The 14841-nt window shown below is 42.8% G+C and overlaps 1 protein-coding gene across 2 annotated transcripts; it reads right to left on the bottom strand.

The window, feature by feature from the left end:
* Positions 1–3382: 3382 nt before the first annotated feature.
* Positions 3383–14463, bottom strand: LOC115200512 (sin3 histone deacetylase corepressor complex component SDS3). 2 transcript variants are annotated; one of them, XM_029763636.1, is made up of 11 exons: positions 14227–14463; positions 12231–12300; positions 12023–12078; positions 10087–10158; positions 9685–9704; positions 9368–9524; positions 7356–7451; positions 7028–7114; positions 6682–6787; positions 5020–5104; positions 3383–4287 (listed from the first exon to the last, which is right to left on the bottom strand). In XM_029763636.1, exons 1-11 carry the CDS (start codon positions 14336–14338, stop codon positions 4189–4191), a joined length of 960 nt encoding a protein of 319 aa, XP_029619496.1. In that variant the 5' UTR covers positions 14339–14463; the 3' UTR covers positions 3383–4188. The 2 variants fall into 2 exon arrangements, with proteins under 2 accessions (XP_029619496.1, XP_029619497.1); XM_029763637.1 differs by lacking the exon at positions 14227–14463 and adding an exon at positions 12506–13790.
* Positions 14464–14841: the final 378 nt, after the last annotated feature.

Below are 14841 nucleotides of genomic sequence, written 5' to 3'. Positions count from 1 at the left end.
TTGGCCATTTGTCCCAGCCATATCCGCAGCAGCAGGAAGAATGAAGTCCTCCACAATAGTATGGGGCTTGCATGTCCTAGCCACTCGGTAGCTCACCATATTAGACGCTTCTAGACCCTTCTTATTAATGGTATCTGTTGCTTTTATACATGCCTTACTACTCAAAAGTCGTCTTAATTCTCGTGGCTTATTTTTCAAATTGGCATGTTTTGTTTCTAAATGTCTGCGCAAGAGTGAAGGTTTCATTGAGTTGTGAGATAGTACTATTGCACATATTACACACTGTGGCTGAGGAAAGGCACTACTCCTAATATAAGTGAACCCCAAATCAATGCAGTTCTCATCATATTTGCACCTGTCCGATGGTCCAATGTCCCTGTCTAATTATTTAACTAGGCTACCTGTATTTGACATTATGTTATTTCGCTGAACACGAGATGATTTACTTGTATTTTTGGCAGTGAAACGAGGCTACTCAGGCGAGAGAAAAAAATTTTGCCTAAATGTTTGGCCTTTTCGGGAAAATAAACAGATTTAATTTTTTTTTATTAAAATGTGAATCCGGTTTTTATTAGTTGTACCACCAACAGCATTGCGCGTACCCCAGTTTGGGAATACCTGTCCCAACAGAAACAGCTTTATGGCTGCCAACATGTATTGATGTGCTGAACACACACACACACACACACACACACACACACACACACACACACACACACACACACACACACACACACACACACACACACACACACACACACACACACACACACACACAGGGTGGAGCCAATGCCGTTTAAAGAGGAAGAAAGCACAGGGAGAGGCTGCTTGGGGGCGGCGGGGTTTGGGGGTGGAGCTGGTGGATTTTATTGATGCCCTGGGTGGGCCTTTATGCACACAAGCAATAACCACATGGCAGAATGACTCCAGTGAGTATTCCCCCCAGCTGACACACACAACCCTTGGCTATACATCGTTAATTAATAGAACATCAAACCCCTCCTGCTTCTAGACATGTTGACTTCACACTGCAGTGTCCTCTCAGCTGATTATACTGACTTCAACCATGTCTATTGGCTATTGTCTCCCTATGAGCCAGGCGTGTGTGTTAGCAGCAGGGTGGTGGGAGGGCTTAATCCCGGATAGCGGCAAGACTATCAGACATTTACACACCCAGATCTGACTGGAAAGGTGTTTAAAATGGAGGAAAGGAGAGAGCATGTGGAGTGGGATGCTTACTAAGAGGTGAATATTATTACAGAGTGCAACATGGGTTGTAAATGGCACCCTCTTCCCTTGATAGTGCACTACTTTTGACCAGGGGCCATAGGGCTCTGGTTAAAAGAAGTACACTATAAAAGGGAATAGGGTCAGTGTTGGTGACATCCCTCTGGTATGAGGAGCTCTGTGGTGGAGAGCTCTATATTAACAAAGTGTCTCACGTAGGAGTGCTGATCTAAGATCAGTTTTGCCTTTAAGCTCATAATGAATAAGACAGGGAGAGAGCTGATCCAGCACTTACACTGTGAGACGATGAGAAAGGTAAATACAGGAGAGAACATCCATTTAGAGAAGAATGGATGACGTCAGTAACACTGCAGTGGAACGGCAATATTCACACTCCTGCTCAGTCAAAAAAAAAAAAACATTTGCTCTGAAATATCTACAAATCATAGATGATTGATTATAAAGGATCAATTAAAATGGCCTGGTCTGGAAAGCAGACATGATAGTAAGATTTGAGACCGATGCTGCAGACCCACCTACAGTAGTTAGACCTGTGACTGATGATGTGGACACACACCTACAGTAGTTAGACCTGTGACTGATGATGTGGACACACACCTACAGTAGTTAGACCTGTGCCTGATGATGAAGACACACCTACAGTAGTTAGACCTGTGACTGATGATGTGGACACACACCTACAGTAGTTAGACCTGTGCCTGATGATGAAGACACACCTACAGTAGTTAGACCTGTGACTGATGATGCAGACACACACCAACAGTAGTTAGACCTGTGACTGATGATGCAGACACACACCAACAGTAGTTAGACCTGTGACTGATGATGCGGACACACACCTACAGTAGTTAGACCTGTGCCTGATGAAGACACACCTACAGTAGTTAGACCTGTGACTGATGATGTGGACACACACCTACAGTAGTTAGACCTGTGCCTGATGATGCAGACACACACCAACAGTAGTTAGACCTGTGACTGATGATGCAGACACACACCAACAGTAGTTAGACCTGTGACTGATGATGCGGACACACACCTACAGTAGTTAGACCTGTGACTGATGAAGACACACCTACAGTAGTTAGACCTGTGACTGATGATGCAGAGAGAGCTAGACCCATCTAGAAGCGCTGACTGGCATTAATACTGTGAACATGTCAACCAATGCCATTAGCATCGCTACCCCACTACAATCAACAAGCAGAGGTCAATCCTGGGTTAAAACCAAGGAGATATTAGTCCTGGCTTTAAAATGAGCCTGTAGCCAATCATCTGATCATATTGGGGCTTCCACAAACGTCAGAGCCTTGCATTTAGTGCCGAGCAGCAACACAGTAATTGGCGCTCCTTGACAGCCTGTGTTATTAAGTGAGGCAAACTGTAACCTCTGATGGGGTTCAGTTCAGCTGAGGGGGTTGACAGAGACACCAGACAAAAAGGCAGTAAAAACGTATATCGCACCTGTTAAGGGGAGACAAATGTGCAGGGCCAAATGATCCAGTGTGACATTGGTAGAGAGGTAGGTGAGAGGGTAGCCACGTGGAAAGAGATTGGAGGGTACTGCTGGGAGATTTGCTGGCTCCATCTCAACAATCAGGTTCTTAGAACTGAGGTGGTGTGAGTTAACAAGTAAATATGGGGGGGGGACCCGTTGGCCATGTTACGGCGCAGGTGGGGGAGAGACCCGTTGGCCACGTTACGGCGCAGGTGGGGGAGAGACCCGTTGGCCACGTTACGGCGGCGGGGAGGACCCGTTGGCCACGTTACGGCGCAGGTGGGAGGGGGGGGGAGAGACCCGTTGGCCACGTTACAGTGCAGGTGGGAGGGGGGGGGGAGAGACCCGTTGGCCACGTTACGGTGCAGGTGGGAGGGGAGAGAGACCCGTTGGCCACGTTACGGTGCAGGTGGGAGGGGAGAGAGACCCGTTGGCCACGTTACGGTGCAGGTGGGAGGGGAGGAGAGAGACCCGTTGGCCACGTTACGGCGCAGGTGGGGGGGCTTGTGGGCCACGTTACGGCGCAGGTGGGGGGGCTCGGGGGCCACGTTACGGCGCAGGTGGGGGGGACCCGTTGGTAAGAGTGGCACCGAAAGCTAGATAAATGGTGGCTGGCATCTTACACTGTAACTGACAAAAGGCAGTAACATATTTAATAAATGGAACGCACAAGAAGCCAACAAATATAAAAATGGTTAACGTTCATCTTTCTCCCATGTGCAAAACCAGATTAGACACGTCAGATGTATTCAACATTTCGGTCTAACTGAACTCATTTAATGTCAATAATACAGATACAAAATTAAAACCTTAAAAAGTCTATCCAATATATTCTGAAAAAAAAAAATCAAATGTTAATTGACCAAAAGCAGAAAAAAACTATGTCAAGATGAAGAAAAGAAGATATGACATGTGATTTATGCTGAGTGGCACAGCTGACAAACTGTTACAGAACCATGTTGGGTATATAAAGGAAGACCAATCCAAACACCGACCTAAGCACTTCTGTAGATCTGAGAGCATTGGATGGCGTAAGCAAAATGGAAATCATTTCACTAAGCCTATGACAAGGCATAGTGTAGCTATGACAACATTTGCTATACCAAGGCTATCCAGTCATTCCACGTCTACTCAACTGCCTAAAGGGCTATTTGAGCCAAAACTTGCAAGGAGAAAGGCTTCCACGTGTGCTTGGTGATGGCTAAAAAGACAAACTGACAGAATGCATCGTTCTTCCCCTCCTGTGGTCCTGATTGATTGAAACACCAGGAAGTCATTGAGAAGACTTCCTCAAGCACACAGTAGGGATGATGAGGGAGGGAGCCACATGAGGGGGTGGGGGAGCCACATGTGGGAGGGGGGGGAGCAACATACTGCATGTACAAAATGAAAGGAACAAGAAGGAATGGCTGGATGAGGAGAGAGTGGGAAGGGTGTCGTTTCTACGCTGCCGACCGTCGTCGGATGATAAACGCTCCTCTTTGTAGCTGTCCCAGGTATATCCTCATCTTGGTGCTGTCGCTGGTCTTCCTCACCCAGATCTGAGGGGAAACCCAACCAATAGGACTCATTATGGTAATTTACAAAAATGCCTCTATATAATAAGGCATGGTGCTCATCATATCAGGAGTTCCAGAACATATAAAAATAACATTCCACAATTGATATACTATATTAAACATTTAATCAGGCAATTTTAGGAAAACTACTATTTTTTTCTATCCTCTTCCAGCTCAGGTCTCAATCTTGTTTTATGCTAAGAGTCCCAAAAATTGGAACAGAGCATGGAAAATTGGTATTTTCATCACTCAGTCCCCTGGTGTTGGAATTCCCTCCAAGCCAGCCTAAAACTCCAGTACCTATTGTCCCTGGAGGAGTTCAAAGGACAAATAGATTAACAGCTTGTTGAGACATGTAGTTGTTCCTGGTTGTCACCCCATGTCACTAGTTTGCATTGCCTTATGTAAGGAAGCATGTTGTTTTACTTCAGACAGTTTGCTGTTGTATGTATGCTGCTGTCTGTTCTGTTTTGTCATTTCATTTTTAGCCCGTCCCAACAGGAGGCCTTTTGCCAGGCCATCTTGTAAATAAGAATTTGTTCTTAATTGAATTGCCTGATTAAATAAAATACACCATCCTTACACTGCACTTTGGACAGATTAAGACCACCATAACTTTATACTAGCAAGTCATGCATCCCTCTAATATATAATGGATTTAAGTGGTACAAGCATAGAGCTGTGTAGCTGTGGAAACGGAGAACTGAAACCCACCTCGTTTGTTCCCACTGAGCTGATGACACAGCTGATCTTGGTGTTCTCCTTGGACTCCAGGTGGATGGCCTGGCTCTTATGATACCTGATGGAAACACCATGAGAAAAGAAAAAAAATGCAAATAGCACAAAACATTAGCAACACAAAACGTCCTCACATCCTGGAAAAATTAATGCTTGGTTGTTTATGATAATTATCTTAAATTGCAGTCTGTAGGAATTTCAGGAATTTCTAAGCACTGTCCTTTTGAAACCATGACCTAGAAAATATTACATGTAGCTAATTTAGTATTATTTATCCTGTTATCTGCCATTGAGTGAGGGGTAAGAGGAGGAATTACTTCTATTTAACTAGGCAAGTCAGTTAAGAAAAAAAATCTTATTTTCAATGACAGCCTACCGGGGAACAGTGGGATAACTGCCTTGTTCAGGGGCAGAACGACAGATTGTTAATCTGTCAATTTGGGAATTCGATCTAGCAACCTTTCGGTTACTGGCCCAACGCTCTAACCACTAGGCTACCTGCCACCCCAGGAATCAGCCCAGATAAGGACTTCTATACCTATAGGATAATATCCTCTTGAGCACACAATCCCTTAAAGGTTATAATAGATAATCTGACAATGCTGTAATGGAGAGAGAAACAAAATGGCCGAAAGCCAGGTAGTCTTTGATTGTGGCTGAGGAGAGAGTCTGAGGTAAGTGAAAAGGAGTGACAGCTGGAACAGACAGAATTAGTAAAAAGTGTTTCTTTATTGAAGAAAATATGTCCGCTTGCTTCAGCCGTCTTGCTTTCAAGCAAACACATTAGATTAAACATAATTACTGGGAGAAAGGAGAAGAATACATGTGGTTTCAACCATGGCTGTGGAGTCTTCACCATCCTCTCCCCTCAGCCTTTCTTAGCCTAGGTCTGGTGAGACTGTGGGAGCGAGACCGATAGCAGCGAACACTTCACTCAACTGAGATCCCCTCTCTCACTTCAGAATTGATCAAAGGCTACATGAAAGTCATGGAAAGCCATTTTTAATATCACAGAGGAGCACATTTCACATTTTCCACTCTTCAAAAGGAATTATTCATTGGTGCGTGATGTCCTATGCAGAGAGCTACTCTTTACCCAAAGGGCCTGAGAGGACAGATTATCCCATCCAAGCAAACACTGTCATTTCTGTCAGCCTGTGGAACTCTCTGTATGCCAAAACCCATGTTCCTTCCTCATGATAGCGATGTAATGTAATTCCATGGTAACAGGTAGTATGAGCCTGTCTGGCTAACATTCCAGCCACCCATTCGTTAATATGAAACATCACCTATTGGCCAGAGGGAATGTTACCATAAACATACTACAAACATGATTACCATTTCTTGAATCTTGTTTTTGAAGTCTTAAAAAAACAGACATATCAGCAAAGCCAAGAATTCTTCAGTAAGTAGAGCATGAGGATTTATAAGGCTGTGGCACCATCTAGCGACTAATAAAAGTCAACCGCATCATTAATTAAAACACTCAGTATTATATTATAGGGAACCAGTTTAGTAGATCTTATATTTAGACCAATCCTATTAAAACAGCAGACAATAAAAGTCCAAAATTACCCCTTTTTGCTGTTTTTTTTAAATGGTCTAATCAACCAAATGAAAAAGATAGTGTGCATGTACCATCTCTTGTCATAGTACAGCTTTCCCTCTTCAATGCGGGCCTCATAGCGCTGTGAGGGGGCCTCCATTGGAATGGTGGGCATTTGATCTGGAGACGATGGAGACACTGGGGGAGAAAACATGGTGTGAGAAAAACGAAAGTAATTTCAATGTAAATAGTTAGTTTACTAAAAATGCTGCCAGCCCGGAGCTCTTGATGTTTAATTTATATAACAATGAACATGTTTTTGTAATGTGAACAAAAATCCTGTATAATAACTTGATTCATCCTCATTTTGGCTTGATGGCATTTAGACTGAAACAAAACAATCCTAACAGTAGTAAAGAAAATGGACTGCTCACATACCTGGACGCTTAGGGGATTTCAGCTGCTTGTTCAGTATTCGCAGGTCTTCCAGGATCTGGTCATCGGTTAGCAAATAGTTCAGCTGAGGTGTGGATCGTTAAGGACAACTCGTCTCAATCAAATCATAATTTGTGTGTGTGTATATATATATCTATTTCTGTAAAGGGGTAAAAACTATCTAGTAAGTTTTAACCCTTGTGAAAATAGAAAAAAGTGAAATGTAACTTATCGGTCAAGACGAGATTCTTTGAAGCTGGACAGTGCCTAACATGGATCAACACTGTTGTAGACAAGACAGCAGAGTGATTGGACTTCTAGTAAAGGATATCAGGTGCAGGTTTCCTCCGCTTGTCTGGAATGGGGACTGGATCGTTGGGCCGCCTCCTTAACTTCCGGGTCATGATGGGTTTCACCTCCATGGAATCTACACAGGGGTAATACGGAATGAGATCATTGCCATGCACCCGACATTGTAGAAATAGTATTACTAGTCCACCTGTCATAGCACATCGACTTCACTGGGAAAGAACATTCTAGTAATTCTATGGCTGACACTCATGTGGGTATAACACAGGGAAAGCTCTATTGGTATATGTACACCGAGTATTCAAAACTTGGGGCTCCCGAGTGGCGCAGCGGTCTAAGCCATTGCATTTCAGTGCTAGAGGTGTCACTACAGACAACCCGGTTTGAATCCAGGCTGTATCACAACTGGCCGTGATTGGGAGTCCCATAAGACGGCGTAAAATTGGCCCAGCATCTTCTGGGTTTGGCCGTCATTGTAAATAAGAATTTGATCTTAACGGACTTGCCTAGTTAAATAAATAAAACATTTAAAGAACACCTGCTCTTTCCATGACAGACTAACCAGGTGAATCGTATGATCCCTTACTGAAGTCAACTGTTAAATCCACTTCAATCAATGTAGATTAAGGGGAAGAGACAAGCTTAAAAATCATTCAACCTTTGAGACATGGATTGTACGTGTGCCATTCAGAGGGTGAATGGACAGGATAAAATATGCAAGTGCCTTTGAACAGGGAATGGTGGTTAGGTGCCAGGCACACCAGTTTGAGTGTGTCAATAACTGCAACACTGCTGGGTTTTATCAAGAATGGTCCACCACCCAAAGGACATCCAGCCAACTTGACACAACTGTGGGACGCATTGGAGTCAACATGGGCCAACTCCATATTACGGAGATTATCCCAATGTTTGGTATACTCAGTGTGTGTACACAGTCAGTGATCCGATTCAAAAGTGCAGTTTTCTAGTACCGGGTCAGACCCCTCTTTGCCTCCAGAACAACCTGGGCATGGAAATGTTGCTCAGTTGGTATCAAGAGACCTAACGTGTGCCAGGAAAACATTCCCCACACCATTACACCACCAGCCTCTATTGACACCAGGCAGGATGTGGCCATGGACTCATGCTGCTTACGCCAAATCCTGACTCTGCCATCGGTATGCCAACAGGAACAAGGATTCTTCAGACCAGGCAATGTTTTTCCACTCCTCAATTGTCCAGTGTTGGTGATTGCATGCCCAGCTGATAGGAGTGGAACCCGGTGTGGTCGTCTGCTGCAATAGCCCATCTGTGACAAGGGCCGATGAGTTGTGCTTACCGAGAAGCCATTCTGAGCCGTTATTTGCCCATTTGTGGCAAGCCTGTTAGATTGCACGATTCTTTGCACGATTCTTGCCTTTATCCTTCGACCTGTAATCAACGAGCGGATTTTGCCCACAGGACTGCCACTAACTGGATATTTTTTTGTTTGTCACACCATTCTCAGTAAACCCTAGACACAGCCGTGTGTGAAAAGCCCAGGAGGCCATCTGTTTCTGAGATACTGGAACCAGCGCGACTGGCAACGACAAACAAACCACCAAAGTCTCTTAGGTCACTCATTTTACCCATTCCAACGTTCAATCAAACAGTAACTGAATGCCTGCTTTATATTCGGCGCAAACTGTGTGTGAACTGGGTGGTGTACCTAATAAACTGGCCAATATGTGTATGTATATGACCTTACATGTTATACTAACATTACTGCACTGAAACAGATTTTCAATTTAGTGATTAGCATGAAAATCTGGAAGTTAGAGCAAAAAACAAATGTATCTGAGACTTTCAGCCATTGTTAGTATGAAGGTTGTGAGATACATGATGGGCTTAGAAACTCCATCTCCAAAACACATCCACTGTATTGACCGAGGATAAAATAAGTTAGACTACATAGTCTTCTTCCTCAGCAAAAACCAACCAACACCCTTCAGTCTTTTTTATCCCCCCCGCTCAGAGTGAGATGAGGGAGGGAGACAGTCTCAGTGATTCTCCTACCGCCTGTCAGCTCCATTGTTAATTTCTCATTCTCTATCATCTTCTTCTTCTCCTCTAGCTCAGCAATTAAGTTTTCCTTCAGCTCCACCTTCTTATCGTCAAACTCTTTCACCGCCGCCTTCTTCTCTTTGATGTAGTTCCTCTCCACCTGTTCTGTCTGAGAGAGCGAGAGAGAAGGAACCAGAGAGGGGAGCCCCAGAAAGAGGGGAGCCCCAGAGATTGTCAAAAACAAAATACATACAAATAAATCAATAATTCGCAGGTGAAGGATTCAGTCGAAATTCCATGTTAGGTAATAATATCAAAACATCTCTTACCTCAAGTTGGAGAAAGAGATCTATAAGAAACAGACAAAAGACAATATTAACCCTCATGTTGACTGCATCGTCAGTTAATCCCTGGCTGTCACATTGACTTTCAGCACAAAACCTACCACCACAAAAAAATAGTGTTTTTATTCATCACGTACACAGCAGGAATAAATGGTGCAGTACAATTCTTACAAGCTGGCTCCCTCAAATGCAGCATACACTTTGGGTGTTCAAGTTCAAATGACACAGAATGAGGTCTCTCCATGTGGTAACAACTTAATGGTGACTGAGTGCATCCCAAATGGCACCCTACGCCTTTTGGGCCCTGGTCAAAAGTAGTGTACTATATAGGGAGCCATTTAGGGATGAGAACAGTGATCTTATTCAACAACAGTGCCATTTTCTTACCAGCATTGCGGACTCTCTCCTTGTATTGCTGGTCCAGCTTCTTCATTCTCTTCTGGTACTCCTGAAGTGTTCCTGCAGAGAAGTGTTTTATTAAAACACAGCATATACAGTTGAAGTCATTAGTTTACATACAACTTAGCCAAATACATTTAAACTCCAGTTTTTCACAATTCCTGACATTTAATCCTAGTAAGAACTCCCTGTCTTAGGTCAGTTAGGATCACCACTTAATTTTAAGAATGTGAAATGTCAGAATAATAGTAGAGAGAATTATTGATTTCATCACATTGCCAGTGGGTCAGAAGTTTACACACTCAATTAGTATTTGGTAGCATTGCCATTAAATTCTTTTAACTTGGGTCAAACGTTTCGGGTAGCCTTCCACAAGCGTCCCATAATAAGTTGGGTTATTTTGGCCCATTTCTCCTGACAGAGCTGGTGTAATTGAGTCAGGTTTGTAGGCCTCCTTGCTCGCACACACTTTTTCAGTTCTGCCCACAAATTTTCTATGGGATTGAGGTCAGGGCTTTGTGATGGCCACTCCCATACCTTGACCTTGTTGTCCTTAAGCCATTTTGCCACAACTTTGGAAGTATGCTTGGGGTCACTATCCATTTGGAAGACCCATTTACGACCAAGCTTTAACTTCCTGACTGATGTCTTGAGATGTTCCTTCAATATATCCACATAATGCCATCTATTTTGTGAAGTGCACCAGTCCCTCCTGCAGCAAAGCACCCCCACAACATGATGCTGCCACCCCCGTGCTTCAAGGTTGGGATGGTGTTCTTTAGCTTGCAAGCCTCCCCCCTTTTCCTCCAAACATAATGCTCATTATGGCCAAACAGTTCTATTTTTGTTTCATCAGGCCAGAGGCCATTTCTCCAAAAAGTACGATCTTTGTCCCCATGTGCAGTTGCAAACCGTAGTCTGGCTTTTTTTTTTATGGCGGTTTTGGAGCCGTGGCTTCTTCCTTGCTGAACGGCCTTTCAGGTTATGTCGATATAGGACTCGTTTTACTGTGGATATAGATACTTTTGTATTGGTTTCCTCCAGCATCTACACAAGATCCTTTGCTGTTGTTCTGGGATTGATTTGCACTTTTCGCACCAAAGTACGTTCATCTCTAGGAGACAGAAAGTGTCTCCTTCCTGAGCGGTATGACAGCTGCGTGGTCCCATGATGTTTATACTTGTGACTATTGTTTGTACAGATGAACGTGGTACCGTCAGGCATTTGGAAATTGTTCCCAAGGATGAACCAGACTTGGAGGTCTACGATTTTTCTTTCTGAGGTCTTGGCTGATTTTTGATTTTCCCATGATGTCAAGCAAAGAGGCACTGAGTTTGAAGGTAGGCCTTGAAATACATCCACAGGTACACCTCCAATTGACTCAAATTACGTCAATTAGCCTATCAGAAGCTTCTAAAGCCATGACATCATTTTCTGGAATTTTCCACGCTGTTTAAAGGCACAGTCAACTTAGCGTATGTAAACTTCTGACACACTGGAATTGTGATACAGTGAATTATAAGTGAAATAACCTGTCTAAACAATTGTTGGAAAATTACGTGTCATGCGCAAAGTAAATGTCCTGAACGACTTACCAAAACTATAGTTTGTTAACAAGAAATTGTGGAGTGGTTGAAATACAAGTTTTAATGACTCCAACCTAAGTGTACGTAGACTTCCAACTTCAACTGTATGCCTAACTTCTTATCCAACCAATCTCTCAATGCAAAGAGCACCACCTCTGAGGCTCTGTCATAACAGTTGTGCAAAATGATAAAGGTCTGCTCAGCTCTACTTATGCACGAGGAGGAATTCATGACATTGATAATCACATTGATTGTGAATGCAAGGAGGATAATGAACGGATTATAGGATAGGCCTAATTCATAAATGCAGTGAGGATAATTAGAAACAGTGACACTACCCTCTTGGAGTTGCGTCAACTGCATTTTCAATGATGCCAGCTTGTCTTGGTACATCCTGAAAGCAAATAAAAACATGATTATCACAACCAACTACTAAATCTGTAAATGTAGTCCTTCAAGATCAGGCTACATTTTGAACATCCCATTTGATCCATGTCAACATATATTCTATCCAGTGTAACAGTGCAATTGGTGGTCAACACTCACTGTTCTTTGATTTCCACATAGTCATCCTCGTCATGTTTCGCCAGGTCAGTTTCACTGGCATCTTCTGTGTCTGAAAGAGGGAGGAAAAAAAAGAAAGAGAAAAAGATGGCGGACGTCAGTAAGTAGGCTAACAGTTCACCAATATCATATGACATAGGGCCTATGCCAAGAAAACATTTTCAGAACAATTTGTTCAATATCAAGTCAATGAAATGTCTAATTTTAGGAAAGCTGGAAACAGTAGTAGGATAGATGTAGCTACTCAGTCAAGTTACCTTTATTTGGATCCCCAATGAGTGCGTTACCAGCCATTTCCCTTTAGACTTATACAAAAAATTAAACTAAACAAAGTAAAACAAGGTCGTCGGATAAATGCGAAATGTTATGTCGTAGGCTAAAATAGCCACACGCAAGATGGCAAGCTAGCTAACTAAACGTTCAGCTAACAGGCTTGCTCATTTCTATCAAAAAGTTAACTATTAAATGTTACAGAATTGCACAGACCGGGCAGTGACTCCAGATTAGTAAACAGTTGTTTCTTATTTGACCAGCCAGCTAATTCTCAACAAAATGGTTTACATTGAGTGCCGAACATTTGTCCCGTTGCTAATGCGTAGCAAATTCATGAAGCCAAATACGAGAGCTATTTGTCAAGCTAGCCAATTTAGCTATTAGCAACGGCTAATTCAAGACTTGGCAATTGAACTGGTTTTAATTGTGTTAGCTAGATGCAATCTCTGCGTGGCCTGCATGAAAATACGTAGTTAGGTACCTATTTTAGATACCTGACTAGCTCGCTAGCTACTGAGTTTGCCAGCGCAAAGCCAAAGCAGGTTTGCCGGTGACCTGTCAGCTGATGGTAGCTAACGTTAGCTAGCGGCGTAACGTTAACGCTTGCTAGCTAGTTACAATACCAGTGAATGGCTGACTTAGCATTGACAAGACTAACACAACTCTCCATCAAATACAGTTAACATGAGTAAGGGTCATTACTTAATCTGTAGCTATACCTAAAGTTAACAGCACAAATGCAACGTGACATTTGGAATTAGCCTGCATCAGCGCACGACCGATTTTGGTGGGCCTTAAAACCTAACTAATTTAGCTATCCCAACCAACCACCTTCATCGGCATCAACGCACGTACCCAATGAAATGGCTGGCCTCAAAGTTAACTGGACATGTAAAGTGAGCTGAAATTACAAAATCAAATATAGTTTCTTATACTTCACACCAACAGTGGCAAGACGGTGTCATAAGAGTCCAATCACTGAAATCATATTGGTGGTAAAGCAAATAAGTCTTTCTTGCCACCTGTCAACCATTACAAATGTTTTACTGAGAATGCCTGCCTGTTTGTTACGAACTTAACTCCAGAATCGAGACTCCAAGTCCAATGCACGGTTACTAAGACCACTTGCTCTCTCCTATATATTACGTTAGCGCTGTCTGTCCATCACTTGACAACGTTTTGCTGTAGAAAAAGTAAAGCCGGTATTCACATATGAATATTACACGGGTTTGAACGCTTAAACATGAAAGTTGAAAAAGATATGAACTCCTCCCCCATCTACACTAACAGGTAGCTTGCTTGCCAGGGGCGTATTCATTACACCAAAACGAAAAGAGGAGGGACCTACCTGAATTTGTCCAATAGAAACAACTCGTTTTAACTGTTTGGACTCATGATTACACTCCAGCTAACTAACGCGTTAGCGAACAACTAGCTAGCGTTCGCGTCGTGCTGTACGATCCCCCACGGATTATAGAAACCTGTGTTGTTAATTCAACGATGGCTAGCTAGCGTTAGTTACCCAAGCTAGCTCAAACTTTACAGTTCAATGGGGGTGGGTTCATTCTAAAAAATATATATATAATAAAAATGTGCAAAGGTCACATTAGTTTTAGGAGACTATTTGAGAACACTGACGTTAACGTTTATTAGCAAATATCACAAGAGTAGCTAGCTAACAAATGTGCTAAATTGGCGAACCTACCTTCTTCCGAGTCTCTTCCCCTGAAGCTTCGATCATCGTCGTCGTCCACACTATCAAGTTCTTCTTCATCATTGTAATAATCTACCATCGGTGATAGTAAAGTAGAAGCCATTTGATGGCTAGTAAAAATGTAAACAAACGTTAGATAAACAATCGATTTGGAATTTGCAGTTCAGAACAAAACAGCGCCTACATCTGTTAAGACCCCATGAGAAGTAAGATGGCCGTCATTGCGCCTGACCAAAATATTGAAAACAAAACTGTAGAGATTATTTATAAGAGTAATTTTATCACATCTTTGTGTCATGCATATACCAATGTAATAGTACAAATTAAATTGCCTTTTTCCATGTAACAGGGTTAGTTACCAGTATCTTCGCTATATTTGAGCAGTCTAGTTAGGCATTTCGAGGTCAGTCCTTGTGCAGAGCAAAAGATTTTCAGCGATTTGTATGAAAAAAAGTTTGCAATTAAATGCTATAACGAATTGCCCATGCCGGACATCCATCCACTCCAGATTAGTAAACCGTCGTTTCGTATTTGACCAGTCAGCTAATTCCCAACAGCAAAGGGTTTACATCGATTGCCAACATTTGCCACATGTTGATTTGCTAG

The sequence above is a fragment of the Salmo trutta genome, chromosome 9 (genome assembly GCF_901001165.1).
Source record: "Salmo trutta chromosome 9, fSalTru1.1, whole genome shotgun sequence".
NCBI lineage: Eukaryota > Metazoa > Chordata > Actinopteri > Salmoniformes > Salmonidae > Salmo > Salmo trutta.
This window is presented reverse-complemented; position numbering and strand designations above follow the sequence as displayed.

Coding starts and splice junctions, on each gene's coding strand:
- LOC115200512 (XM_029763636.1), bottom strand. CDS start 14,338: ATGGCTTCTACTTTACTATCACCGATGGTAGATTATTACAATGATGAA. Junction 10,159..12,022: donor GTTGACGCAACTCCAAGAGG/GTAGTGTCACTG, acceptor ACTTCTCTGCAG/GAACACTTCAGGAGTACCAG. Junction 7,452..9,367: donor AACAATGGAGCTGACAGGCG/GTAGGAGAATCA, acceptor ACCCCTGTGTAG/ATTCCATGGAGGTGAAACCC.